At 47.6% G+C, this 23,803-nt stretch overlaps 10 protein-coding genes across 10 annotated transcripts, besides 26 other annotated features; all 10 read right to left on the bottom strand.

The window, feature by feature from the left end:
* Positions 1 to 2,373, bottom strand: Tc00.1047053506691.14 (ATP-dependent DEAD/H RNA helicase, putative; the record flags this gene model as incomplete). Its single annotated transcript, XM_805835.1, has 1 exon — positions 1 to 2,373. A coding segment is annotated over one exon (2,373 nt), but the record flags the coding sequence as incomplete, so codon positions are not given.
* Positions 1 to 23,803: a sequence feature (heterozygous, Esmeraldo-like haplotype).
* Positions 2,462 to 2,635: a sequence feature (T-rich).
* Positions 3,003 to 3,026: a microsatellite.
* Positions 3,097 to 3,127: a microsatellite.
* Positions 3,180 to 3,474: a mobile genetic element.
* Positions 3,280 to 3,302: a microsatellite.
* Positions 3,580 to 5,994, bottom strand: Tc00.1047053506691.22 (hypothetical protein, conserved; the record flags this gene model as incomplete). The annotated part of the gene is made up of 1 exon (XM_805836.1): positions 3,580 to 5,994. One exon carries the CDS (start codon positions 5,992 to 5,994, stop codon positions 3,580 to 3,582), a length of 2,415 nt encoding a protein of 804 aa, XP_810929.1.
* Positions 6,028 to 6,070: a sequence feature (AT_rich).
* Positions 6,227 to 6,250: a microsatellite.
* Tc00.1047053506691.30 (hypothetical protein, conserved) lies at positions 6,601 to 12,459 on the bottom strand (the record flags this gene model as incomplete). The annotated part of the gene is made up of 1 exon (XM_805827.1): positions 6,601 to 12,459. The coding sequence occupies one exon, from the start codon at positions 12,457 to 12,459 to the stop codon at positions 6,601 to 6,603; it is 5,859 nt and encodes a 1,952-aa protein (XP_810920.1).
* Positions 12,540 to 12,575: a microsatellite.
* Positions 12,728 to 12,748: a sequence feature (AT_rich).
* Positions 12,813 to 12,878: a sequence feature (A-rich).
* Positions 12,947 to 12,999: a sequence feature (CT-rich).
* Tc00.1047053506691.40 (hypothetical protein, conserved) lies at positions 13,061 to 13,768 on the bottom strand (the record flags this gene model as incomplete). Its single annotated transcript, XM_805828.1, has 1 exon — positions 13,061 to 13,768. One exon carries the CDS (start codon positions 13,766 to 13,768, stop codon positions 13,061 to 13,063), a length of 708 nt encoding a protein of 235 aa, XP_810921.1.
* Positions 13,702 to 13,724: a microsatellite.
* Positions 13,802 to 13,833: a sequence feature (AT_rich).
* Positions 13,857 to 13,883: a microsatellite.
* Tc00.1047053506691.50 (hypothetical protein, conserved) lies at positions 13,989 to 16,295 on the bottom strand (the record flags this gene model as incomplete). Its single annotated transcript, XM_805829.1, has 1 exon — positions 13,989 to 16,295. The coding sequence occupies one exon, from the start codon at positions 16,293 to 16,295 to the stop codon at positions 13,989 to 13,991; it is 2,307 nt and encodes a 768-aa protein (XP_810922.1).
* Positions 16,630 to 16,671: a microsatellite.
* Positions 16,698 to 17,852, bottom strand: Tc00.1047053506691.60 (hypothetical protein, conserved; the record flags this gene model as incomplete). The annotated part of the gene is made up of 1 exon (XM_805830.1): positions 16,698 to 17,852. One exon carries the CDS (start codon positions 17,850 to 17,852, stop codon positions 16,698 to 16,700), a length of 1,155 nt encoding a protein of 384 aa, XP_810923.1.
* Positions 18,111 to 18,139: a microsatellite.
* Positions 18,258 to 18,294: a microsatellite.
* Positions 18,319 to 18,342: a microsatellite.
* On the bottom strand, positions 18,357 to 18,581 carry Tc00.1047053506691.64 (cytochrome c oxidase copper chaperone, putative; the record flags this gene model as incomplete). Its single annotated transcript, XM_805834.1, has 1 exon — positions 18,357 to 18,581. The coding sequence occupies one exon, from the start codon at positions 18,579 to 18,581 to the stop codon at positions 18,357 to 18,359; it is 225 nt and encodes a 74-aa protein (XP_810927.1).
* Positions 19,084 to 19,887, bottom strand: Tc00.1047053506691.70 (hypothetical protein, conserved; the record flags this gene model as incomplete). The annotated part of the gene is made up of 1 exon (XM_805831.1): positions 19,084 to 19,887. The coding sequence occupies one exon, from the start codon at positions 19,885 to 19,887 to the stop codon at positions 19,084 to 19,086; it is 804 nt and encodes a 267-aa protein (XP_810924.1).
* Positions 19,979 to 20,001: a sequence feature (AT_rich).
* Positions 20,029 to 20,049: a microsatellite.
* On the bottom strand, positions 20,256 to 21,791 carry Tc00.1047053506691.80 (hypothetical protein, conserved; the record flags this gene model as incomplete). Its single annotated transcript, XM_805832.1, has 1 exon — positions 20,256 to 21,791. The coding sequence occupies one exon, from the start codon at positions 21,789 to 21,791 to the stop codon at positions 20,256 to 20,258; it is 1,536 nt and encodes a 511-aa protein (XP_810925.1).
* Positions 22,343 to 22,388: a microsatellite.
* Positions 22,394 to 22,430: a microsatellite.
* Positions 22,691 to 22,785: a sequence feature (A-rich).
* Positions 22,875 to 22,919: a microsatellite.
* Positions 23,130 to 23,162: a microsatellite.
* Positions 23,256 to 23,803, bottom strand: Tc00.1047053506691.90 (serine/threonine protein kinase, putative; the record flags this gene model as incomplete). Its single annotated transcript, XM_805833.1, has 1 exon — positions 23,256 to 23,803. A coding segment is annotated over one exon (548 nt), but the record flags the coding sequence as incomplete, so codon positions are not given.

The following is a 23,803-nucleotide window of genomic DNA, read 5'->3' on the forward strand; positions in this document are numbered from 1 at the left end:
CAAACGCCACATCTCAAGTTTGAGGGGAACCGCAGTGTTCGTGGAGCCACCAAGCGTGTACCCTGGGTCAAAGTTTTTTCCAAACTTTTCCTGAGAGAGCCGCTTGATGGCTGCCATGATGGTGTTAATCGACTCGTCACGATCCCTATTGGTGGTGCGTCCGTGGCTCATGTCTACAGCGTGCAGGAGGTGATTCATCTGCTTGTGCCATTCAGCGACAGTTGCAGTGGCAGCAATAACATTGCTGCGCTCACGAATCTCATCCTCCTTACTGCGCTCCTTCTTGTTGCGCTGCCCCGCGTGCTCCTTATTTACCTTCTTGGCTCCTGCAGTTTTATTGTTGGCGCTGTTACCGCCAGCGTCATCATCCGAGTCGTTGTCTGAGCAAACCATGGCCAGTTCATGGGCCGCAAACCCACTAATTCCCATGGACTGCGCCTGCTTAAGAGCATTACGCACAAACTTTTTATAGTACTCCTGCACATTTTTGGCTTCCTTCTCAGTCATCATGCTCTTCGCAATCGCGTCACCCTCAGCATCGATCACATCATTGAGCCTGTCAAACGGTGTTGTGATGTCCCACCCGGCGAGTTCGTTTGCGGCGCCAAAATCAGTTGGATAAGGTGCATCTGCACGATGTGTCGAAATGCCAAACCCCTTTGCAAGGCGCTCCACCAACTCATGCGTGATGAGCGGATACGGCTGCAGTTTTTCCACATCCATAGAGTCAATTACTGGCAAATTCGAAAGCGGTGCGTTGACAATATCCGCACTTCCTTGATCGTCCAAAACACCCCATGTGGACTCGATGTCTTCAACACCATACTCGTCAAACAACTCTGAGACTGACGCTGTGCGCAACTGCTGAGAAACGGCTGAGAATAGGTGGCCATCAATAAGGTCAAACTCCTGCCCATTACCGTTAGTGCAATCAGCATGACGCCATACAGCAAGAAGAAACGGTGATATCTCCTTCAAGAAACCTGCAAGGATAGGGTTGGGTCGAACTTGCTGCGCCCGAGCCTCCTTATTTAGATACCCTGTAATGTATGTTGTAATGGCAAGTGCCTGGCAAAGCTGATGCTCCTGTTCGCTCCTCGCACTGGCCCTCAAGTAGGCATGCAAGGCGGCATACACTACTCGTTCACGGCAGGACAAATCCTCCTCATCCAGTAATCCCAAAGATGCAGAAGAAATAGCAGGAAGTTGTACCTCGTGTTCCATTGACTGAGCCAATGCCTGCACGTCAGACTCAATAGTCACTGCACGCTCAAAGCTCGCACCGTCTACGCGAACGGTAAATACCACCATGGCGTTTTCTTTGTAGATGATACGGGAGGAGTATGCCACTTTCAGCCGTCGTGTCGCTGCCCAAAGATGCATGCACCGGTAGTACAAAGCCGCCTTGTCACCGACTGCCTCATCCTCCACTATACTCCGGTACCGTCGCCTGAGACGGTACGGATTTGCCTCATCGGCATCCGTGTAGTTCGCCTTCCTTCTGGAATCGTGAGTGTTATTTGCCGCAGATGGGTGCACAAAAAAGGCTTGCAGTGGATTAAGTCTACCCAGCTGCTCTCCATCGGACATTAAAATGAACTCCGGTTCCCACTGTTTGACGTACGTCTCAAAGGCCTCCGAGTGATAACTGGAAAAGTTGGATATTGAAAGACCAACTTTCGCGTCATTTTCGGCCAGAGACATCAATGTTTTACGTAGGTTTTCACGCATAAAGAGCTTTGCAGGTGCCGACTCCCATATCCACAACAAACTGTCAAAAAAGACAACGTGAAAACGAGCTCCACGACAATGCATGTCATACAAAAGCTTTTGCGCATTGTAAATGACATGCAATGGTTGGATAAGGTCCCAGTCCACGCTTTGCGGGGATAGTGCGGCCATGAAAAGTGAATCCCCATCAATGAAGAACATTTCACTTGCGCTCAGGTGTACAAACATGTCGCACAACTCTGGCCGGGCGGTGGCATAGTGGTATTCCACCGCCGCACGCAGCAGTTCTGCCTCAACAACAGGAAGAATCTCAGAATTTTTTGCCGTCAATGCGCCAATGAGAAACTTCCAGGCCAGTCGTTCCTCCTCATCGGCGACTATGGTCCCAACATCCACGTGCTGGTCTGAGTGTCGGGTCCGAAGCACCGCATTGCATGTACGGCGCAGTGCGTCACGGCGGCGTGCCGCCTCGATAGTGACGACTTCAATTGTGGCCTCCGTTTCACTCTCGACCGGAATTGTTTTGGCGCTGAATAGGGTCTTCACCTCCCCCACCCTATCCATCGAAATTCGTACATGGAAATCATTTTGCTCGAGAAATTTACCAAAAATCGCGATGAGCTCGCGATAACGTGATGACATCCAACGGCCACCAGGAAAAATAAATATGTTCTTCCGGGTGAGGCCGAGTAAACCAGTGTGTCGTCACTCTCCCTAACGCCTTATGAGCTTTTTTTTTTTTTTTTGTTTTGCTGTTGTTGCCTTTGAATCTACTTTTTGTCTTTTTTTTTTTTTTTATTACTATTATTGTTATTGTTATTGTTCCTTTCCTTTCCTTTCCTATTTCTTTTTGTTGTTGTTGCTGTTAATTTCTTCTTGCCCTTTTGCTTTTTTTTTTTTTTTTCCCCTTATTTTTCTCCCCACTACCACTAATTCTTCTCCAACCTTCGGAATATTGGCTATAAAAACGGATGAATCCTCCCTCGCAACATCGTAAAGGCAACAACAAAACCACCCACAGGCCCGCAGAAAAAAAGGCAACATTAGAAAAGAAAAATAAATAAATAAAAAGGCAGAAATATAAAGAAAGGAGCAGCCGCACCTTTTCATGGTGACCACACGCGTTGTTTGTTTGTACGTGTGTGAAGGAATGAAAGCAACCCACGCAATACATCATGTGCATAAGTACGGAAGGAAAGCAGAGAGTCTTTTTGTTTTTATTTAGAATAATATTCGCCTGGGCCGCTGGCCAAATTTTGAATTTCCCCCATAAAAAAAAAAAAAAAAAAAAAAAACAGATGGGAATGATAAAGGGATAAATGGAATAAAAATGGATTCACCACAAAGTTTAACGCCAAGTAAGTGTATATATACACACATATATATATATATATATCATCCGATAGCCTCAATTGTGGCCCTGCTCACTCTATTCGGATTGGATATAAATTTATTTATTCCTTACGAAGTGGCAGACTTTGGGCTCCTCCAACCACAAGACCCCGCCGCGCAAGCGGTGGGAATCAAAAGGGAGTTAGGTGAGATGCGAAAAATAAAAATAAAAATAAAAAATTATCCGGCCGCTATCGGTTCCCTGATCCTCCTAAAAGTCGTGGCCTTCCCAAAAATTCTATACGATAGAAAAATGTCTGAAAGCAATTTATTCCTTTTATCAGGATACATATATGCATTAATGAAGTTACCCAGCTCTCCCCTGCGACCATTCTCTTCGCAAAAACTCCTAAGAAAAACCTTGAAAGCCCCCACGGCGTATGCATCGTCGCCTGGGAGATGCTCGTGGTGGTGGTGGTGGGGCAGCAGTCCACATATTGCTCCCCCACCCGCGCCTCAAATAACCCTAAAGGACGTCGAGGCAAAACGCTCAACGAGCACTCCGTCCAAGCCCACTGTGCTGACAAACAGGAAGGCGGGAAACCCCCACAGAAGCGTCCACACAACGCGGAACACCTCTACGGGGAGTCTGTTCATAGCAAAAACCGACATGTAAATGAGGATAAAAACAACTGAGGTTGCCATGCACAAAAATGACCCACGTGAAGAAGATAATTTTAAAAGAGGCAAATATCCACCTTTTTGAAGGACAAACGAGCGAAAAATGGGCCACAAAAAGTGTGTGAACAACAATACATGCAGCAAAACCTCCGACACACGGATGCATTCATCCAATATATTGTTGCTGTCGGCCGTGCCAGATAACTTCTTATTTTTCCGCGCAAAAGTGGGCTGAACGTTGAGGGCATGCAACAAGGCATAGACTGCCACAGGGGCAGAGGCATCGGCACTCGCGGTAGGCTGGGGTGTGTTGGCTGCAGCATTCTCCAAAGAAACACGTAATGGCATCATCAATAATATAAAAGCAAGCCACACAATCGTACGTTGATACAACTCTAAAAATACAGTACTAGTCACCGCGGTAACGGGGTATACCAGCATGAAGAAGCAGTACCCCATATTCACTCCTGGCCGAATATGACGTAATAAGTGGGTTTTATAAAGATGGCATGACCCCAGCACCGTCCAAATAAGTAAACTCAACCGCAACAACCCGCAAATCAGATAATAAACCAATAATCCTACCCATGACCCGAGGAGTGCTGGACCAAGCCAAGCAACAAAAGACGACGGCAAATGGCTGCATCCTGCTTCAGAAATGCATGCAAGATCGTCGGCGACCCACGGCAGACCGCATATGGAGGAACAGGGCAAAAAAAAGCAGCGAAGCTGCACAAAAAAAATCCGGCTACAAATACCAATGAAAAGAGAACCAATCACCGCGCCACCCATCGTTGGTATCCCTCGCGGCAGTGCCACTTGACGCCCCCAGCAAAAACAAGAAATACGGTGATTAGATATAAAACGTTGATTGGCCATTGGAGGGAAAACAGTTGGGTAGATGGCGGAGAGCACCAATGCGGTGTAAAAAGATAATGCGGCAACAGGGAGTGTGTGGCTCGTTACACTCTTATTTGCCCACCACAAAGGCGCAGTGACGCCACCAGAAGAGTTGGCCAGTGGATTGCGGGCGTGAATTGGTGTGTGCCTTAATCCAGTAATTTTTTTCGCAATGATATTCGCAACAAATTCGAGAACACAATAGTCTCGCACAATATCCGTATGTGATAACGACTTTCCACAAACAGTTGGATCCTCTGTACGGAACATTGTATGTGGGAACCGCTTCTCATCTAGTCCAGCAAGATTTGTCAACCACTGCTCCACCTGAAGGTCCAATGAACCTGAGGTGAGAGAGTATAAATGTGGTGCTCGATGCCACGACTTCTCTGAAGACAAGCCCCGATCAGACGGCTGCCACAGATTAGTGTAGATCCTAAACATGGCAGCATCCATAAAGATGGGAGGATAACGATGTGGTGTATTGAGTGTGATGACGCCTTCCAAAAAAATAGAGGTCCCAGAATTCCGCATCATCTCCACTGCCAGACGCGCAACCACGCCACCCATTGAGTGACCAACAATCCACACGCCAGTCCCATCGTCTTTTTTTTCAAGATTATCCGTGGGTTCCGCCATTTCCTCCCCCTGGAACTCCATGGCACTCGTAATATTTTTGGACTTACTTCCCCATCGCCTTAATCCCAAGGTGTGTGCGACAAAAGCCGCCTGTTGCTGAAGGAGTTTACCACGGTGAATGTTCGCTTGCTGCAGGAAGTCAAAGGTATACACTTCACTCGTTATGCTGATCATTCGAGACACAACACACCCAAGTTGAGAGACCTCATCGTATGCCCCCAAATTTCCGTGTATAAAAAACACAAGCAACTTACTCGATGTGTTCGCAGGCGTTTTTTTTCCTTCAGAAGCCAAATTTCTTTCACAAGTACAGAATAGACGATATAAAGCGTAAGGCCACGCAGCTTCTTCTCCGTTTCTCTCGGTTTCTTCGTCCCGGACGGGGTACACGTGCTCGTAGGTGAGCCAATAGTTCCCTACCACCGAAGAAATACTGAGCGCGCGGTTTTTCTTTATCAACTCTCTTGACGCAATCTGAAACAGCAGCATGGATCCCGCAAAAATTACCGCCGCCACCGCCGTTAGCCAAACACAGGCCCTCACCACTCTTTTTTTAAACACCACCGCTCCATCGTGTCTTTCTTCCAACTTCACATAATGAGCGGCACCATCGTGCGATTCTTCTAATCCCATGAAAGGAACGGCGACAGCGCCGCCATGGGTGTGTTTGTGCCCCTTATGCTCGCCAAATTCTGAAAGCTCAAAGACCATTTCGCCGAATCACCCCTTGCCAAATAAGAAACCAAAAAAAAAAAATTAATAATAATAAATATATATTTATATTATTGTAGCAGCTGCCGTTTTGCCCGTCGTCACATGCGTCAACAACAGCGCCTTTTCCGCAAATCAAGCATTCGAGTTTGTTTGTTTTTTCCTGTGGGGACAAAAACAAACGCATTGTTGTCACCCCACCGCTCTCAAGGGAAGCAAAAATACTACCACGTGTTGTTGTTGTTGTTGTTGTTGTGGAACGCAAATATATCTTTTTTTTTTTTTGTAAATCCACTTTTGACTCCTTGACAAGAGGGGGAGGAAAAAAAACACGCTCCTCCTTTCAGCTGTTTCTCTCCTTTCCTACCTCTTTCCCTTCCCTCTTGACAGCCCCGACTCCCTTCCAAGCGTTGAGGAACGCCCAACAAAGGGAGGGGGCGCAACCGAGAAAAAAAAAGGAGCGATTGCTTAAATACACCGTTTTCTCTTTTCATATTTATTCCTTTTGCGTTTGTTTACCCCCCATAAAAGCCATCATTCTTGCCATGGTGCTTCACTCACCAAAAGCAAACACACACGAAAAAAAAAAAAAAACAAGAGGATTCCTCACGTTCCATACACTCTGGCAAGTACCTTTCTTGCCGCACTTATAAGGCCCGAGAACCATGCTGACCGACAGGCTTCTATCCTACTGAAGGCATCAGCTGTAACGCCACCCTCAATCCTTGTGGCACCGCAACAATATAGATATGAACGCTCCAGCCGCACATCAAAATGTTGTCTCCTCCCCAAATATGATCCCGTCTCTGATTCGGCAGGTTCCAATGCTTCTTCTGTAACACAAGAACCTTTCTTACACTGCAATAGGGGCACCCCGGCTTCACGTGTCGGGATATGTCGCCTCCTCGGCCCTTCTTCAGTAGGACAATTCCCCCGAAAAAGTTCATTCTGGACACCCTCCAAGACAAGTGGAGCGTGATCCACAATACCGTCATCGTGTGACTGGAGGCATTTTACATCTTGCGGTAACGTATCTGACCGTGTTTCCTCAGCACGGGCATGGGACAGCAGTGGAATGCCCAACGGCACCGCCACACGTCGTTCGATGGGAATGTTTTCCAGAGCCAGGCAAGTCGGTACGGACGTTTTTGGCATACTGGTGTCCCCTTGTTTGGCACTTTTTGGTACGATGGCCCCTTCATTACCACCACCACCACCACCGCGACGCCTCCCGTGAGGGAGAATCAACACCTCGTCGCCCTTTCCTATTTCACACTCCTCGTCATTTCTTGATGAGATCCCAAGCCATCGTTCACCCGCAGAGAAAGATGTTCCACTAGTGTCATTGTTTACCAAATTCAGTGGAAAAAGTAGGGACTCAACAAATGTCAAAGTTGCACTCCTGGCTACGATCACCTCCTTGTGTGTGGAATAACCCCGACATTTCCTGAGGTGGACCGTTGCACTCTCCACTCGCATCGCCGGACCAAAAACTGCGCTCACAAACCGACTCTCTACGGCCCGAAAGGTGCTACCCCCACTGAGTATCACGGCGTCAGCACCAGCAAAAAAACAGCATACAGCGTCAATAGTTGACCCTCCAGAAGCCACAAGTTTACGTACATTCACATTTTCTGTGGTCAAAGAGGACGCCCGAGTCAGGTACACACGCAGAGGTACAATTTCACCAACCGATAAAACGCTCCGCCTTTTTTTAAAACTTTGATAAAGAAACTCATATTCTGCTGGGATATTGTGGTTTTCCAAAAGAGAAATGGCATCATCACCACCTTCGACAGATGATCTGGGAGAAAAATGCGTCCTCGCGTGAGATGCTTCAAGTGGATGATCCACCGCTGCACCATGGATAGTTGAAGCACTACCGCTAATAAGTGCTGCCTCCGAAAATCCATGTATGTCACCTTTTGCGCCCTGCAACAAAACGACACCGTACCAAGTTGTCTTTTTACAAGAAATATCGCTGCCATGAGTGTTGCTAGGCAGCAATACGCTACCATGAGAACTCATCGAGCCTTCAAAACTCCCCAGACTACCTGTCCCAGCCGCAGTTAACCTCTGAAAAAGAACATTTCGCAACTGCACTGTGGCCCTGCAACCCTCCGCAACAATCACAGAATTTGTTATCCTCTCTCCACCACCGCCATCCTCTTCCAAAACGCGATGATGCTCCTCAAGGAGAACAAGACAGCAATCCATCACTAGCGTCCCATTCAATGTAACATAAATGAGAAAATTTGACTTCGGCAAGGAAGGGTTTAAAGGCGTTTTTTCTATAAAAAACTCGGACCCATAGGGTAAGAGAGGTGCAGAGGATGATGATGATGATAGTAATGGCAACGACGGTTGAATTGTTTCAAATTGTTCACTGTCCACATCTGTCGTAGGGTGAAGAATAACGTGCTCCAGAAAACACTTTCCTTCAATCCGTATTCTTCCCTGAAGAATGCCGCCTGCCGATGGGATAGGCGATTGACGATTCACCCGTGAAACTCCGCCACGGTGAACAATTAGTGCATGATGTCGAACATCTCGGGCGCAGCAGTTTGAGAGATACATTTGAGATCCTGAAAGGGCATTAAAGGCAATATTGCAAGACTCCGCGGTACATTGGTGAAGATACACGTTCGCACCATCACCACAACTCACAGCACATTGGGCACCACCTCCAAAAAAGGCATTGTGAATAACGGCGTTACCCTTATCAATCGCAAAACATGAAGGAAAGAGCCCGGAAGGATTTGCCGAGGGTCCTGTGAGGTTTAACTCTGGTGGCAACTGCTGTCCCGCATGATCCTTACGAACCTTGATGTCCAGCATGCTATCTGTCAAAGTGTCCAACCTAGCGCCATCATAAACGTACAGTCCAATTCGAGAAAAGCCACTGAGCTTCACATGACCTTCAATGTGTACAATACCATTGCGATTCTCAATACTGTACATGCGAGCTGTATAACTGCCTCGGCGCACTGTGCATGTCCCATGGCTGAGGACAAACACGCCCACATGATTGCTATTGGTGCTACACCGTGACAATCGACACTTGGCGCTATCAACTGTAAAGCCATTTACAATATGTTTTGCTGTGCAATGGGAAGCCTCCAATTCTGTGTCAGGACCAATCGCAGCGTACCCAAAAGTCACGTGCCGTACCTCACATCCAATAGCAAGACAGCGACTTCCTGACCAGGCCTTCACACCACAGTTCTTTTGGGAGCTATACGCCAGAGAAGTTCCAGGCATTTCATCGTGTGGTGAATTTGCCGTGGTGGTATTTCCCATTTTGGCTCGATTCAAGCCTCCCTCACTTCCATCAAGAGCAGCAGCGGCAGCCCCCGAGGAGAAGGCGGGATTCGAACAATCCCTCCCAGAAGGAGAAAAATGACGACAAGAAATGTCACCAATGTTGGTTTCTGTGGAACCAGCAGTGCTGATGTCCACGGTACACTTCTCAAGACGAAGACACCCACCATTGTAACATGTAAACCCACTGTCAAGACTGCGCTGTACTGTAACCCCAATGCAAATTGTATCACTTGACCGGCTTTCCAGTCCATGTAAATGACCTTTCAAAACACAAGAAAGCCAGCCTTCCTTACACTTGGGAGCATTCAAGTTGTCCATCCGCAGTGTGGATCGATTGAGAGCAAAAACACCAACGTGTTCCGTATTAGCACCGCAGTGATGCAGGGTGCAATGAGCATCGTCTACGGTGAATCCATTCGTCCCACCCACCGCCATGCACTCCTCAAAACGAACAACAGTTCCCTGAATAGCTGCAAAGCCAAAAGAATAATCCGCCACCAAACAACGCTGCACATTAGCCCGGCTGTTCACAATCTTCACTCCACATGGCTGCTGTGGCAATGCCAGTGTTTTCCAGACAATAACATCTGTGAGTGTAAGAACACCCTGGTCGTAGACATAGATGGAAGTCTCTTGTGCGTCCACAAGGAGCAAACCCTTTGCCACCATCGAGGCGTCTCGAACCTCCAGACTAAACAGACCACCCCTAAAGGAAAGAGGGAACATTGACGCGCTTGCTGTGATTGCTGTCGCTGTTTCTCCAGAAAACATGTGAGACATGAACAATTTCCTATTCATGTCAGCCGAAGCAGAGGTCCCAACATTGGGGTGATCCATCTTTTCCTCGTCGCCCACTGCGGTTGCAGGTGACCTTTGTAAAACGATGGGGCAGCTGGAAACGGACGAAAAAGAACTGCTTGTCTCCGCATCTTCCTCGCCCAAGTGTGCCTCCACAGAAGAAAATTTTCGTTGCCGCTCCACGTTTTCGCGTGACTTCAGTAAAAGGCGACAGCGTTCGTCAAACGAAAGTACATGGTCATCTTCGTTCATGATGTTGCATTTCGCCTTATTTAGCACAAATACCCCCACGTGGTTGCTGCGGGCAGAGCTGTTTTCAATTGTCACGGAGGAGGCATCAATGGTGTAGCCGTTCACAACATGTTCTGCGTGGCACCCAAAAAAGTGTGAAACGGAATGGGCAATCACGGAAAATCCAAAGTACAGGTACTCCGCCACGCAATGACGGGCGGTGACAAGGCCTCCCAACTCAACATTAAGCCCTGTTGGACGATTCAAATCTGAGACTTGCAACTCCACGCAATCTGCACCATAAAAACGAGTGTTGGAAAAAAAGGCATGACAACCAAGTATACTAACCGCGCTGCTGTATCCTGCCATAATACTGCAGTCAGCAATATCTACGGAGGCATCTTGTTCTGCAAATATTGTCTTTTCAGTGCCATATGGCATGATATGGCAACCGCCATGTATGCGCAATGTCCCACTGTTAGAAATCAGGATAAATGCCTGTAACAAAAACGGTGCAGCTGCGCAGACAGGAACAGATTCCCCACCCTCCGTAAACGTGTATTCCCTGCGCCGCACTGTAGTACCATCCCGTATTTCCAAGGTGGAGGCATCAAGGACAAGAATCCCTTCTCGACGCGTTTCTGCACTGTCCACGCACACGCGACACTGTGAAATTTCCACACGCCCCTCACCTTCTGCGGAAAAGTGGCCAATGAACTTGCAGTCGTGCATTTCAAGAGTTCCAAGCACAACGATCGCACCGTACACCGTGAGGTGTTCCAGTCGAAGGGTGCATCCCGCCGGAATGGTGCAAGGAGCCTCCGGCCTCCGGCCCTGTTGTGCATTCGAAAGAGTATTGCTATCACCGGTGTTCATTGCGGCCTCACCCTCGAGAACTAAAACAACTTTTCTGCGTTCCTTACTTCGTTCAATCCCCATACAGGTAGATCCTTTTTCCTTGCCTCGATGTTTACTATGATAATGCGGCTTGTTTTCCTGCTCCGCATCATCGGCACTAATGGCAGGCGTGAGAAATGGCTGGCGACTGACAAACTTTTTTCTGTCCTCACCTTTCCATTTATGAGGTACATCACTGTGATGAGCCGTTAAACTAAATTCGCCGACTGCCTGTGTTGTATCGGATGCTATATCAAGCCCACTTTTTGGGATTGTTGTTGTTGTTAATTTTTCGTCTTTCTTTTCCCAGCCATAAGGGATTATTTTCATTGTGTAGTTTGGGATCGGATTGCCAGCAGTGGGTAGTTTGCATTTCACGGAAGGAGTGTCAACACCAATACGACGGCTTCCATCTAAGGAAGAGTGATACCCAACATCCAACTCGACATCCACCAATCCACCTGCAAGGAAGAGCTCCTGCAGTTCTTCCTGGGAATGAATGATTGCCTTCATTGTTGCCGCCTTTCCTGCTCCACCGTGGTATGCATACGACGTGGAGAGGGAAATGGAATTCGGCGACGGCGTGCTATTCATAACTGACTTTGCTGCCGGTGAGCCGTGTTGCTGCGGCGGCTGACTATCTTTGCGGGTGCATGCTCGGAAAAGATGTGGGTGGGACTGACGAATGTGTCGGATGCCTAACTCATGTTCTTCCCGCGTGTACGCCGATAAGGAGACGGCGGGTGCAGCAGTGGTCCCTATCCCTTCCGCTGCTAGCAATCGGTTTTGTTGGTTTCCACCGTCCCTTCCACTGTTGAGCTCATCCACCGCTACCCTGCTGTCATGGCTGAAGGGGTTCAGTGTGGCGTGCAGAGAGCGGATGAGAAGTGCGATTCCTTCGGCATCCACCGACCACTGCTGCGACATCAGCTCCAGCGAACATATGGCGCCGTGATGAATGAAGGTTGCAATGATCCGTGGGGCGATCACAAAGACAAGCGGCATACGTTGCAGCTCCTCAAAAAAGTAGATGCGTAACGAAACAAAAAACTCCTTCTTGTTTTCATCCTCGTACTTCAACAAGACGTACCAATTTGTCAAATCGTCCTCATCAATAAGCTCGATTAGCGCGCAGCAGCCCTCCAACACGTTGCTGGTGTTCTTTTTAAAGTACGCAAAAAGGCGCTGCAGGCGCTGCAGGTCTGATGTAAGCATACACGACGTGGAAACAAACTATGACCGATCGCAGTAATACAAACACACAATTAAGCGCGTGTGTACCTTGCCAAAAGTAGAAAAAAAAAAAAAAAAAAAAACAAGGGAGAAAAAAATATAATTGAAAGCCACTCGCAACTTCAAATGAAATAATAATAAAGAGGAGAAATGTTCGTGGCAGCCGTATCAAGTGAGAACATTTCTGCCGGTATGGCCGCTGAACCGCATGCCAACTTGCGCCGCCTTGACACCATTGAGGTTCAACAGCAAAAATAAATAAAAAAATAAACAGATGAGATGCCGATAACACCAACAACAGCAACACATTAATGTGGCAAATATCCCCTACGGAAAAAAAAAGAAACAACAACAAAAACAAAAAACAAGCACACAGATAAAAGCCAAAGCAACAGCAAAAAGTGGCGGAACACCAACCGCTCCCCTCAGTCTGTATGAGTCGACATTCATATACGTGCGTCTATCTGTTTCCCTTTCTTTTTTCGTTTTCGTTTCTCTTTCCCCCCCTCCCTTCCTTCCTTCTACAGACAAAGAAAAAAAAAAAAGAAAAACGTAACGGGGCAGCTACATCATCATTCAACGTTTATTCCGTCCACCCGTCGCAGACATCAACCCACTCGACAAAGCCCGAGAAACGCTCCAGCTCTTTGATGCTCATCGGGGCGGTGCTGTTCGCCGTGCCAGCTGCCACGTGTACCGTCTCAAAACGACGCAGTGAGATATCCAAGTATACCCGCACATTTTCATTCACGCCGAAGGGGCAAACTCCGCCCGGTGCGAATCCAACCAACTCCTCAACCTCCTCACGCCTAATCAACACGGGACGACGGACAAACTTGTTACGGTATTTGTTGTTGTTCACCTTCGCATCACCCGAGACGAGTATGACGATAGGTATACAATCCACGCCCCTCTTCTTCCCCATCAGCGTAAAGCTGAGACTCTTTGCAATCATAGAAGGACTGCAGGAAAGCCGCTCGGCAGCAAGCTCGGCCGTAGCACAGCTTTCAGGAAACTCGCAGATTTTGGGTATGATGTAATCTGCACCACAGGAGCAAAGATGTCGCTTTACTTTCTCCATATTCACTGTCCCGGTTATTTGGATGCGCTCCGCCCTCGCGGGGGTGTTGTTTACAAGTGGCACGGGAAAATATGGGAGAAGAAACACCGGTAGCCGAGCAGTCTGAGCCGCGACCCTTGCAAAACACACAAGACAAAACAAAAAGAGGGAGAGAGAGAGAGAGAGAAACGAAGAAAAAGTGATACGAACATTAAACACCAATAAGCGCATTCAGTCCATGCCAATTGTGGCTTGTAAAATCACAAATTAAAATAAATATATATATTCTTTTATTTGCCAGCACTTTTCATGTTTGCTCTTTTTTTTTTTTTTTTTTTTTTTTTTTGGCGTTGAACGCCGTCTTCCACGACAGCAGTGGCAAGAAGAAACAAGACGCATAACTCACATCCCTCACCACACAAACCCTGTGCTTGTTTCACTCCTTCGACAGTCACATCTGCTGCTTCAACTGCACCACGACGCGTGAAAATCTCGCAAACACCTCCGATGTGCGAACGGTTTTCTTTTTCTTCTTTTCCCTTCCCTTTTGCTTCCCGCATTGCTGTTGGCGCTCGTGGTGGCGCTCCAACAGACGCTTTTTATCTGCCTCCACAGCGGAAAGCACACGTGGAGCGAACTGGATGACACTGTCCGTCATGACATAAGTCTCTGGCACGATAACACCGTGTTGAACTAATAGCTCAACAAGACTCATCGTACGCCACTGCCAATGCGGGGCGGCAACCGTTGATTTCCTAATTTCTTGTGGGGCCACATGTCGTGCACCGACATGTCGTGTAAAGACGTAAGCAAGTTCAATAATAAACGGATGATGGGTCTCGTATGGTATGCGCAGTACGGATGAGAGAAGCTTCTCCACTAAGGCAGGAGACTCCTGCAGTGCGTAAAGTGACTTCACTCCACCATGTGTGTCGTTTAGCAGTGCTTCGTAAAGGGTTCTTGCCTTCAATTCAACTGCATTTCGCTGAGTCTCTTGGCCCTGCGCGCTGCAATGCTCAAGTGTGGTCGTTAAAATATGGTTAAGACTATCAAGTAATACAGGCATGGAGCGAAGGTCCATAAAACTTGTCGCAAACACCACGGGTGAGGAATGGGAAGAAACACCCGAATTAATGGCCTCCGTTTCAGAGAAATGGCTAACACCCTTACCACCCACAGACTCCAAATGTGGTGAAGCAGAGAGGAGCTGCAAATCTTCATCGTCGGTGTCCATATCCGCAATTGCCATTGCCGTCGATAAATCCACTTCGTGGCCCACGGACGTAGAAATCCAAGAAGAAGCGTCAGCACTTTGCGTGGTGCTGACAGAAGTTGGGAGGGCCACAGCGTCGGAGCTGTGACGTCTACGCTCATCCGCCGAGATGTAACGCTTTCCGCGTTTTTGCATCGCATCAAGTAGTGTCTGCAGAAGCAGGAGTGTGGTCTCAACGTTGCACGCCTTCACTTCACGCCGCCCAAGCAGAAAGACAACCCCAAGATATTGTCCGGAGAACACACGCAGGGCCTCGTGCAGCTGTGGTAAAAGCACCTCGGCACAGTCCGCACGGAACCAACGTATCTTTGCCAACGCCAGTGACAGGAAGAAAAATGTTGACGGAGATCCCTGTCGTGTGAGGTGGAGAGAGCCGTCACGCACACCTCGCACCAATCCGTCCACCACCACGTTATAAAAGGACGCATTAAGGATGGGGTGTTGACGCCTCGTTATCGTCTCCGTCACTTTCCTCCCGTCATGCAATCGGATCTGCGGCCCCAGTCCGTCACCGCCAAGGAGCCGCACAAATTTGGCTTGCCACCGGGCAATCGCATCCAACAGCACGGCAAAGGCGCACACGTCAAACTCACGGACACTTTCAGCAGAAGTAACACAAGACGAAGAAGTTTTGGAAAAAAAGGCAATGCCTGCTTGACGCACTGCGTCCCTGGCAATGTGCACCTCAATGTTGTCACGCAGTGTTTCCAAAACAGCATCCGAGTGAAAGACTTTCTGTTGCGCAATGAGATGCAAAAAAGTTGCGCTGCAAAAGGGACTAAGTGAGGCCGCGCGAGCTGCGAGCCACTGCATAAGCAAATATCCAAACTCTGTCACCCACTCCACACTGATGCCATCATGCCCCAACTCTCGTACCAGCCTGGAGCTCTGCTGCACCTCATCCAAGTTCGTCTTGGCCAACGCACGTAACACGCCCTCCAACAGTCTATCGCTGCGGAATGAAGTAAACGCCACATTATTATCACCCACCTCACCACGTGCTTCTTCATCTGTGATAATAACACTCACCAACGACGTTTCACGCAGTCGACGCCATACTTCCACAAGGCACTGTAGCATCTGACCAACATGCTGCTGCCTGCACTTTTTTTCCAGCGCAAAAGCGAGCTGTGCTCCTGTCATTTTACTAAGGCGTTCACTGTATGCCGTCGAGAATGTGACGGCCCCATTGTTAGAATCGTCACGACTACTCCTTAGCCTCAAGCCGCTTGCTTTATTCAATGATCCCAAATCATTCCCGCCGAGCGTCAACGGTGCACTTTTCATATCGGATGCTGCCTGAACCCGTGCCTCATGCGGGGCGGGAGCGGGTCCTGTTGCCACTGGTGCCCCGTTCGATTCGTTCAACTCCGTAAACGCCTTCGCCAACTCGGAGAGTGACAGGCACCGCACCGAGATGGACACCCCCGCTAACGAATTTGGAAAAAAAAATCCATTGATTCGTGCGGAAGCAACTGCACGCATTTCTCCTTCCCCTACTTTTGGCCCCTCCGTTCCTTCCCTCTCTTCATGCACGGGAGAAATAAAAATAAAAAATACAAACGGGCAAGAGGAAACACCCACACAAATTCACAGCAGTTCATTTCTTGTACCATCACACATCTTCGCCGTTGCTATCATACAAAGCTCCGTTCCCTCTCGCGCTCTCTTTTTTTTTTTTCTTTTTTGCATTAAAGGGAACTAACGTTACTTTCAATGAACACATATAAACACGCAATTCAGCAAGCAAAAAAAGAAAAAAAAAAGGAGTGAGTGTAAAACAATGAGTAAAACCAGCTTGTTTACATTGCCTTTACATAAAAAAAAAAAAAAAAAACAGTCAATGAAAAAAAAAAAAAAACACAAAAGATGCCGACCTCAACCATCTTACGCCACACTGCTAGAGATATCATTAGGTGGAAAACACACCAATAGTCTTATGTTGTCCACTTTTTCGGTGTTTGTAGGCGGCACCGGCACCATCCGCGGGACGGGAATGGTGTTTGCCAAAATCTGCTCAACCCCTGACACCTTCGCCGCCACACCACCACCCGATGCCGCCACCCCCAAAATATCCCCGGAGTCAATCGGTAATCCTGAAATGGCACTGCCTGATAAATTGCGCCGATTTCCAGTGAGAGAGTTCATCCTTACACTGGGCTTTAGGCTCCCTCCGCCAGTGCTGCGAAACGGGTAGAGAATATCCCTGCCAACAAGCGTCACCCCACTGTCGCTGATACCCACAAAGGTGTTTATAACCTCCCGTAGGTAATTTCTCCTTGTGAAACTAAAGACCTTCTGTCCCAATCGATACGGATCACTGATGATTGGATCATCACCAAGGGTTTTCCGTGATGCAACAATGTCTAGCACAAGACGGCATTTTGGGCCATTGTGAGGTGGAATCCACTGCTTCGCCAGATTCTTCATAACGGCTTCCTCCTCCTCCTCACGTCGCTCACGATGCGAAGCACGTGGTAGCGCCCCTTTGGAAAAAATACTTCTCCCGGCACTGCTAGCGGAACAAATGTTCATTTCCTGACGTGGATTGGCAGCCGGAAGCGAGGGTAGCATAGACCCCAGAGTTTTACGCAAGGTTGTATGGCGTGCTACATTATCCGCATGGGAGTATAAATGCAATAATGTGTTCGTAGAGAGCGCTGATGAAAATGAAATAGCAGAACGGAGCGTATGTGCATGCTGCACAAAAGCCGGCATCTTTTTCCAGCGTTCTAAAGCATCGTCAAACGCCTTGCGGACGGCAGCCACCATGGAGTCAACAAGTGCAAAGATGTTTCTTTCCGCCTCCAAAGTGGTGTCGCTCCACCTGTACTCGTAAGTTGCATACACACAAAAGAAATTCAACGGATCGCACGCCAGACGGTCACGGTGGTTTGGGAACAGAATCACATTATGTCGGTTCCTTCTTCTACGAGGTGAGTCGTTGGAGAAATCCATATTCTTTGTTTGTGAAAGTGTCGTCGTCATTGTCCCGCCAAATTGGATTGTTGACATGGCGCCTCCCAAAGTTCTTTCATTCATCTCTCCTTCCTTCTAATATTCGTTTATTTATTTATGAAGTGTGTGTGCAGCCAATGGGGCAAGCAACACTTCAAATGACCAACGTAAAGGAGGAAAGGGAGACAAAAAAGCCCAGTCCTCGTTTTACTTATGGGGAATAACGCACCAAATAATTAATAAATAAAGAGAAGGGGGGGGATTAAAGACCAACAGGCACAGCAGTAAACACAACAACAACAAACACACACAAAAAAAGACAAGTATGGTGACAATCCCTTCAAAAAAAAAAAAAAAAAAAAAAAAAAAAACTGACCACAGAGGCATTTCTCTCTCCTCCCTTTCCGTGTCTGTAAGCCGTTCATATCTTCGATCCTACGGGCATGAAGAAATAAAACGCAAATATCACCGGCGTATGTGAAAAAAAAAAATAATAATAATAATAATAATAAATAAATAATAACAAAACAATCTTCACCTGCTTTTGGCCTTTTTTTTTTTTTTTTTTTTTTTTATATCTCCATCCCGCTAAAAGTTTTTTGCGCTTTTCCGCAAGCTGTTCACATCCTCTTCAGTGAATCCCTCGCGCAAAAGACACGCATAAAATGTTTCCACTTGATCCTTACAGGCATCAACGCCCTTAAGAATAACGCATTCGTCACGCGCTCTTCGCTCTGCGGGGCATGCACAGCATATTTTACAGCCTGGAGGCCCGGCCGACTGTTTCGCCGCCACCTCCTTCCCCGCCGCCATTGTTATTGGTTATATGGAGTTTTATATGAGACTGGAATAGACCTTGAACAAGCTGACAGTTAGTCCACAAAACTAAAAAAAAGAGGAAAAAAGCTTTTAAAAAAGATATCGCAGACACCAAAACCATTCGTCGCCCGACTATGGCACAAACACAGAGAGAGAGAGAGGGAGAAAATAAAAAGGCTGGGATTTTCGTTGAAAAAAAATTAGAAGGCAACGTTGCTGACCCACATGTGCGAAACACTTATTTATTTGCAATGAAAGACTCCGGCTGCCCCCATTCCCTTCTTGCTTTTTTTTTTTTTTATTTGGTTCGCCTTTCCCCCTCATCCTCCTCCATCTCCACCCGGCACACGCAGACACACACACAGAAACAAAGTGGCCTAAAGAAGTCAAAAGGAAAAGTTTTTTTTTTTTTCTTCCCAAACCTGGGTCCCTTCGGGCAACCGTATTGTTGATGAGACGCCTCCAACCGCACGATGGCCCTCCGCCTGCATCGCCGTCATAATGGAGAGCCGTCGGCCGAGCGGCCATCTTCGAGCACCTCCTTCGCCATACCGAGTTCGTCTAGAATGTACTGGTTGAAACCGTTGCCGGCAATATTCGGTAAAAATCCCTCAAACACACCGCGGTCAACTTCCGTGCAGACAAAACACACCGCCTCAATCTTATTTTGGAGCCGGAAATCAAAAATGTGATTTGCATCGGCTTCCATTTGCATCGACACCGGTATAAAACGCTCCACCCGGAAAAACTCCACGGGAGGGCATGAAGATGTGTTGCCAGTCGTCCTTTCCTCCTGCTCCTCGTTACATATTTTCGTTTTCTCCCCTGCTTCCGCCCCGCTGCTACTGCTCAGGTCACGGCCAGACATTTTCGCCCCATCACTGCCAGCCACGTGAGACTCCCACTCACTGCTCAGCTGCACTGCAAAGATGCGCACAAGCACCGGCACCCCAACCTTTTTGGCGGCAGGAAAGACCGTGTTGTAAAAGACGCGTGGCTCGACACTTGAAGCGTCCAGGAGAATTGCAAGCCGTCTCCGCGGATCGCTCAGATTCGTTAAAATAGGCGGGAAACGATCCTTCACAGGGCCGTTATGACCGTGAGTGCTGCTCTTGGGGCCCCCACCTCGCTGGTGGCGCCAAGGCTTTGCTCTTCCCTCATTCCGTGTTTGGTTTTCCCCCGTCACGTCATGCGGAACGGTGATATCATTCAAAAGAGGTTGACTTGTGGCAAAGTGGGCGGCGGTCCACCGCGGCGTGCGTCTTATCGACAGAACAGACTTTGCCACAACACGTCGCATAAAAGCTACTTTGGCCCGCACAATAACTGCAACAAAGTCACACAACGACGGTAAAGCCGAAACTTCTAAAGAAAATTTCAACGCGTGGCGCAAAAAATAAAAAATAATAAAAAAGAAGTAACGGAAAAGATAAAACACATCTTTTTTTTTTTTTTTTTTTTTGATGCGAGTTGGCACGACACCACTACAGGCAGCATCACCAACAATAACAAGAAGAAGAGGCAATAAAACAGACGCACATACACAAACACCGCAAAAAAAAAAAAAAATGCCACGGTGCACTGACCACGCGAGAAGACCAACAAGAAAAAAGAGAAAAACAAAACAAAACTGGGGCATGTTCCAGCAATGGCAGATGCGCGTAGGCTTCATCTCCGAAGAGATGTGTCAACCACCCGCACCAGCGCCCCGTCAGAAACACCGTAAAATGCAAGGCTCTGCAATTCATTGTCAAGCTCCGTAGCGCGTTCAATTACGGCATCATCACCCGAAAAGAAAGAGACTCGTTGATTCGAAGGGGCTACGCCAAAAACGGCACGTATGAGCGCCTTGAGTTTTCCCACAGTCATCGAACTTGGCACTGTCTTTTTCACGTTCTCAAAGCCATCACAACAAATGTTGAGATGAAGCATCATGTGCGTAATGCCGTCGTGACTCGCCGTCTCACCTTCGCGGTAAATGGCCATAATGACATCCTTGTGCTTTTCTTGCAGAGTTTCCAAAAGCGGATAATGCGGTAGCACCCACTCCTCTTGTTTTTCCGACTGCTGCTTCTGCTCCTGCTGCTTGGCGGCTAGTCCACGCTGTACGTAAAAAATTTCCGAGTCCAATCGCTCCTTGGGTCGCACTTGTCCCCGGTTGAGTGTAGTGATGCCTGGCAATGACGCAACAACGTACATGCGACCAAGTGATTCATTCCACTGTGGAAACATGGCGCTGTATGTAATGCGAAAAGTGTGAAGATGTGGACATAATTTTCGCAGCGTTTCAAGCGTACGTGGGTCATTGATGGTTTTGTTGTCGTTCACACAGAGCAACTCCAGGGGCCAAAGGTATGCATACTCGCCAAAGCCAGCAGCAGCGGTGGTGATGGAGTTTGTTGCTGTGATGTCATCGTCGTACAAGTTGGTCATGCGGTTTCCCGTTAAAAACAGTCGTGTCAATCGTGGAAACGCCGTTGTCAAAGTCTCATTGAGGCCACTCTCACGACCCCATGACGCCAACTCATTTTGTGCAAGACTAAGTGTCGTTACGTTAGGAAACCAACAGTCACTTCTATTGCCAGTACTCTCCGCATTTGCCTGAATGTGGGGAGTGGATGCTTCCTCCGCTTCCGTCAACAGCTTTAGGCTGCGCACGTTGTTCTTCTCAAGGTGAAGCTCCTCAAGCGCTGGAAGATCCACAATTACCCGAAGCTGCCAAATGGAACGCAACCCCACATTGTGAAGCACCAACTTCCGCAGCTGCGCAGACATCAGTAGTGGTTTTGTTGGCGTGACTGTTGTCGAAGCGGCTTCAAAAAGGAGAAGATCCGGATTGTCCGACAGCTGCAAAACTGTGAGCGCGGGAAGATGACAGGCAATTATGCCTATCTCCCGCATGGACAACGATGGATTCTCAGAAATGTCAACTTCCTGCAGGCGGTTTAGCGCCGCCGCCGCCAACTCGCCTTCTGCCCGCTCAGCAGCTGTAATGTTCATGCCACGAAGAACGACGTGGACGAGTCGCGTGTGGTCCGCCTGCTTCATCCGCGTTTTCTCCATGCCGACAAGTTCCCACTTCTTGTTGCGCCGGCGACTGGAGTCCCCAACAAGAAGGGCATCCGTGCCGTATAATTCGCTGTCGTCCGGCGAGCCGTAACGACTGCGGATGGCATCCATGAAACTAATGACCGGAGAAACCATCGCGTGCCGCACCTTTTCTCACCCCACGTCTTCACCAGCTTGTTATTCCGCTTCCTCAGTCTGTTTGAGGCCTCGTGCGGGGTGCACCCACCGCACACGCACAGACACACACGAGACAAGAAACAAAAAAAAAAGAAAAAAAGCGCTGTTCTCCAGCAGTGACGCCATTCCCACCATCGCCAACGGCAAAATACCTCCGCGCACACACACACACAAAAAAAAAAAAAAACAATATCCACCGCGCTCGGAGCAACAAAACGAAACAAAAATAAAATATGGAACAACCGATCACACGGACACGCACAAATAGCAGCAACAATGAGATTGATGAGTTTATCGTGAACCCCCCAAACCCCTCGCCCTTCCCTTATCTCGCGGTGCATTTGTTCATGCTTTGTACAACTGCTCCTTGCATTTATGCAGCATTCTTCTCGCTGACGCCGTTAAAAAAGGAATATTGCCGCTATCAGTAAAAGCACACCCCACGGAGCTCACATCCGGTGCCGTATATACGCAAAAACCAAAAGTCAGTGCATACAGAAGCATGCATAATATATATATATATATATATATATATTAATACATGCGTATATACATGGAATAAAAAGAAAAAAAAAAAAAAAAAAAGAGAAAAATAAATATACTCAAATACACACGCACACTCTGAGAGGCATGAGCAGTGCAGCGGGCCTTTTGTTGTCGTTTTCCCACACTCCCTTCGTCTTGTTGCATTCATGGTGGGTTGTTGATCATCGCGGTGCAAACACCAAATGGCGTCAATAGCAACAAAAAGAACAAAAACAAAATTTCATGGCATAGTAAGATAAGAAACAAGCAAACAACGGCACACACACATCAACACAAAACAAAAGCCATTCCACGTATACAAAATCTCGCTGAAAACAAAACAAAAAAAAAAAGGTAAAAAAAAAAACGACTTGAAAAACAATGACGGAAGATGATCCACGAACAGCCAAAAAAAAAAAAAAAAAAACGGCAGATAAATGGGAATACATAAATAAAAATCGTTGAGCTCAAATAAATTCATGGTAGAAAAATAAAGGGATACAACAACACGCATGCAAACAAAAAAAAAAAAAAAAAAAGCAAAAAAGCAAAAAAAAAAAACCTTCCCTTTTTTCCCCGTTCTCCTGGCTGGGGGGAAGGATCCTTAGATCCGTCATGTTGATATGGAAGAAGAAGCAAAGACATTTGCCTCAAAAAAATGTGCCTATTTGTCTGCCAAGCTGTCATATTTTTTGTCTGTCTTTACTTCGTTGTATGTCCGAATTCCACAGACACAAGTACACAAACGATACAAAATCCGCTCGCCTTTAGATATATATATATATATCTAATATATATATATATCTTTTGCTTCGCTACTCCCTCAATTTCTCCCTTTCCAGGCCGGTGCACCCCTTTCTGTTCACCCCACTCCTTCATCGACTACCGGACCTTCTTTCAAAAACACCACTTGTCGTTGCTACCGCCGTTGGATGCATTCCCCAGAAGAAACGCGTTGCCGGCTCTTGAGTCAAATGTGAAGCCCAAGTAGTGCTGCACGCTAGCACCAGCGCCACCGTTTCCAAGATGCGAAGAGCTCTCCATTGTGGGAGAACTAGGGCGCTCCTCAACTGAATCGCTATTCGTGCCCGTCCGACAAGTATTGCAAAGGCCTGGGAGTATATTTGTTTCGTGGACCACAGAGTCACTATTTAAAAATTCCGTTTTCTTTGGTGACCTTGGCGAGACGGTGGCGGTGTACAACATTGGGGAATACACTGAAAGGAGGGATAAGCGGCGGCTCTCCATGTCTTCACTGCATCTCCCGTTATCATATTCGCTGTCAGTCTTGTGGGAGTTCTTTTTGGGACTCTTGAACGCAAATGTTTCATATGAAGCATACATAGGGGGCTGCTGAGGAACAGTTGGCGATGCCCTCGCGCTCGCCACCAACTGTCGAGAAAATTTTGTTGCTCTTTTATCTAATAAACTTCGCCTCAATCGCT

This window comes from Trypanosoma cruzi, genomic scaffold (assembly GCF_000209065.1).
Source record: "Trypanosoma cruzi strain CL Brener 1047053516711 genomic scaffold, whole genome shotgun sequence".
Lineage (NCBI taxonomy): Eukaryota > Euglenozoa > Kinetoplastea > Trypanosomatida > Trypanosomatidae > Trypanosoma > Trypanosoma cruzi.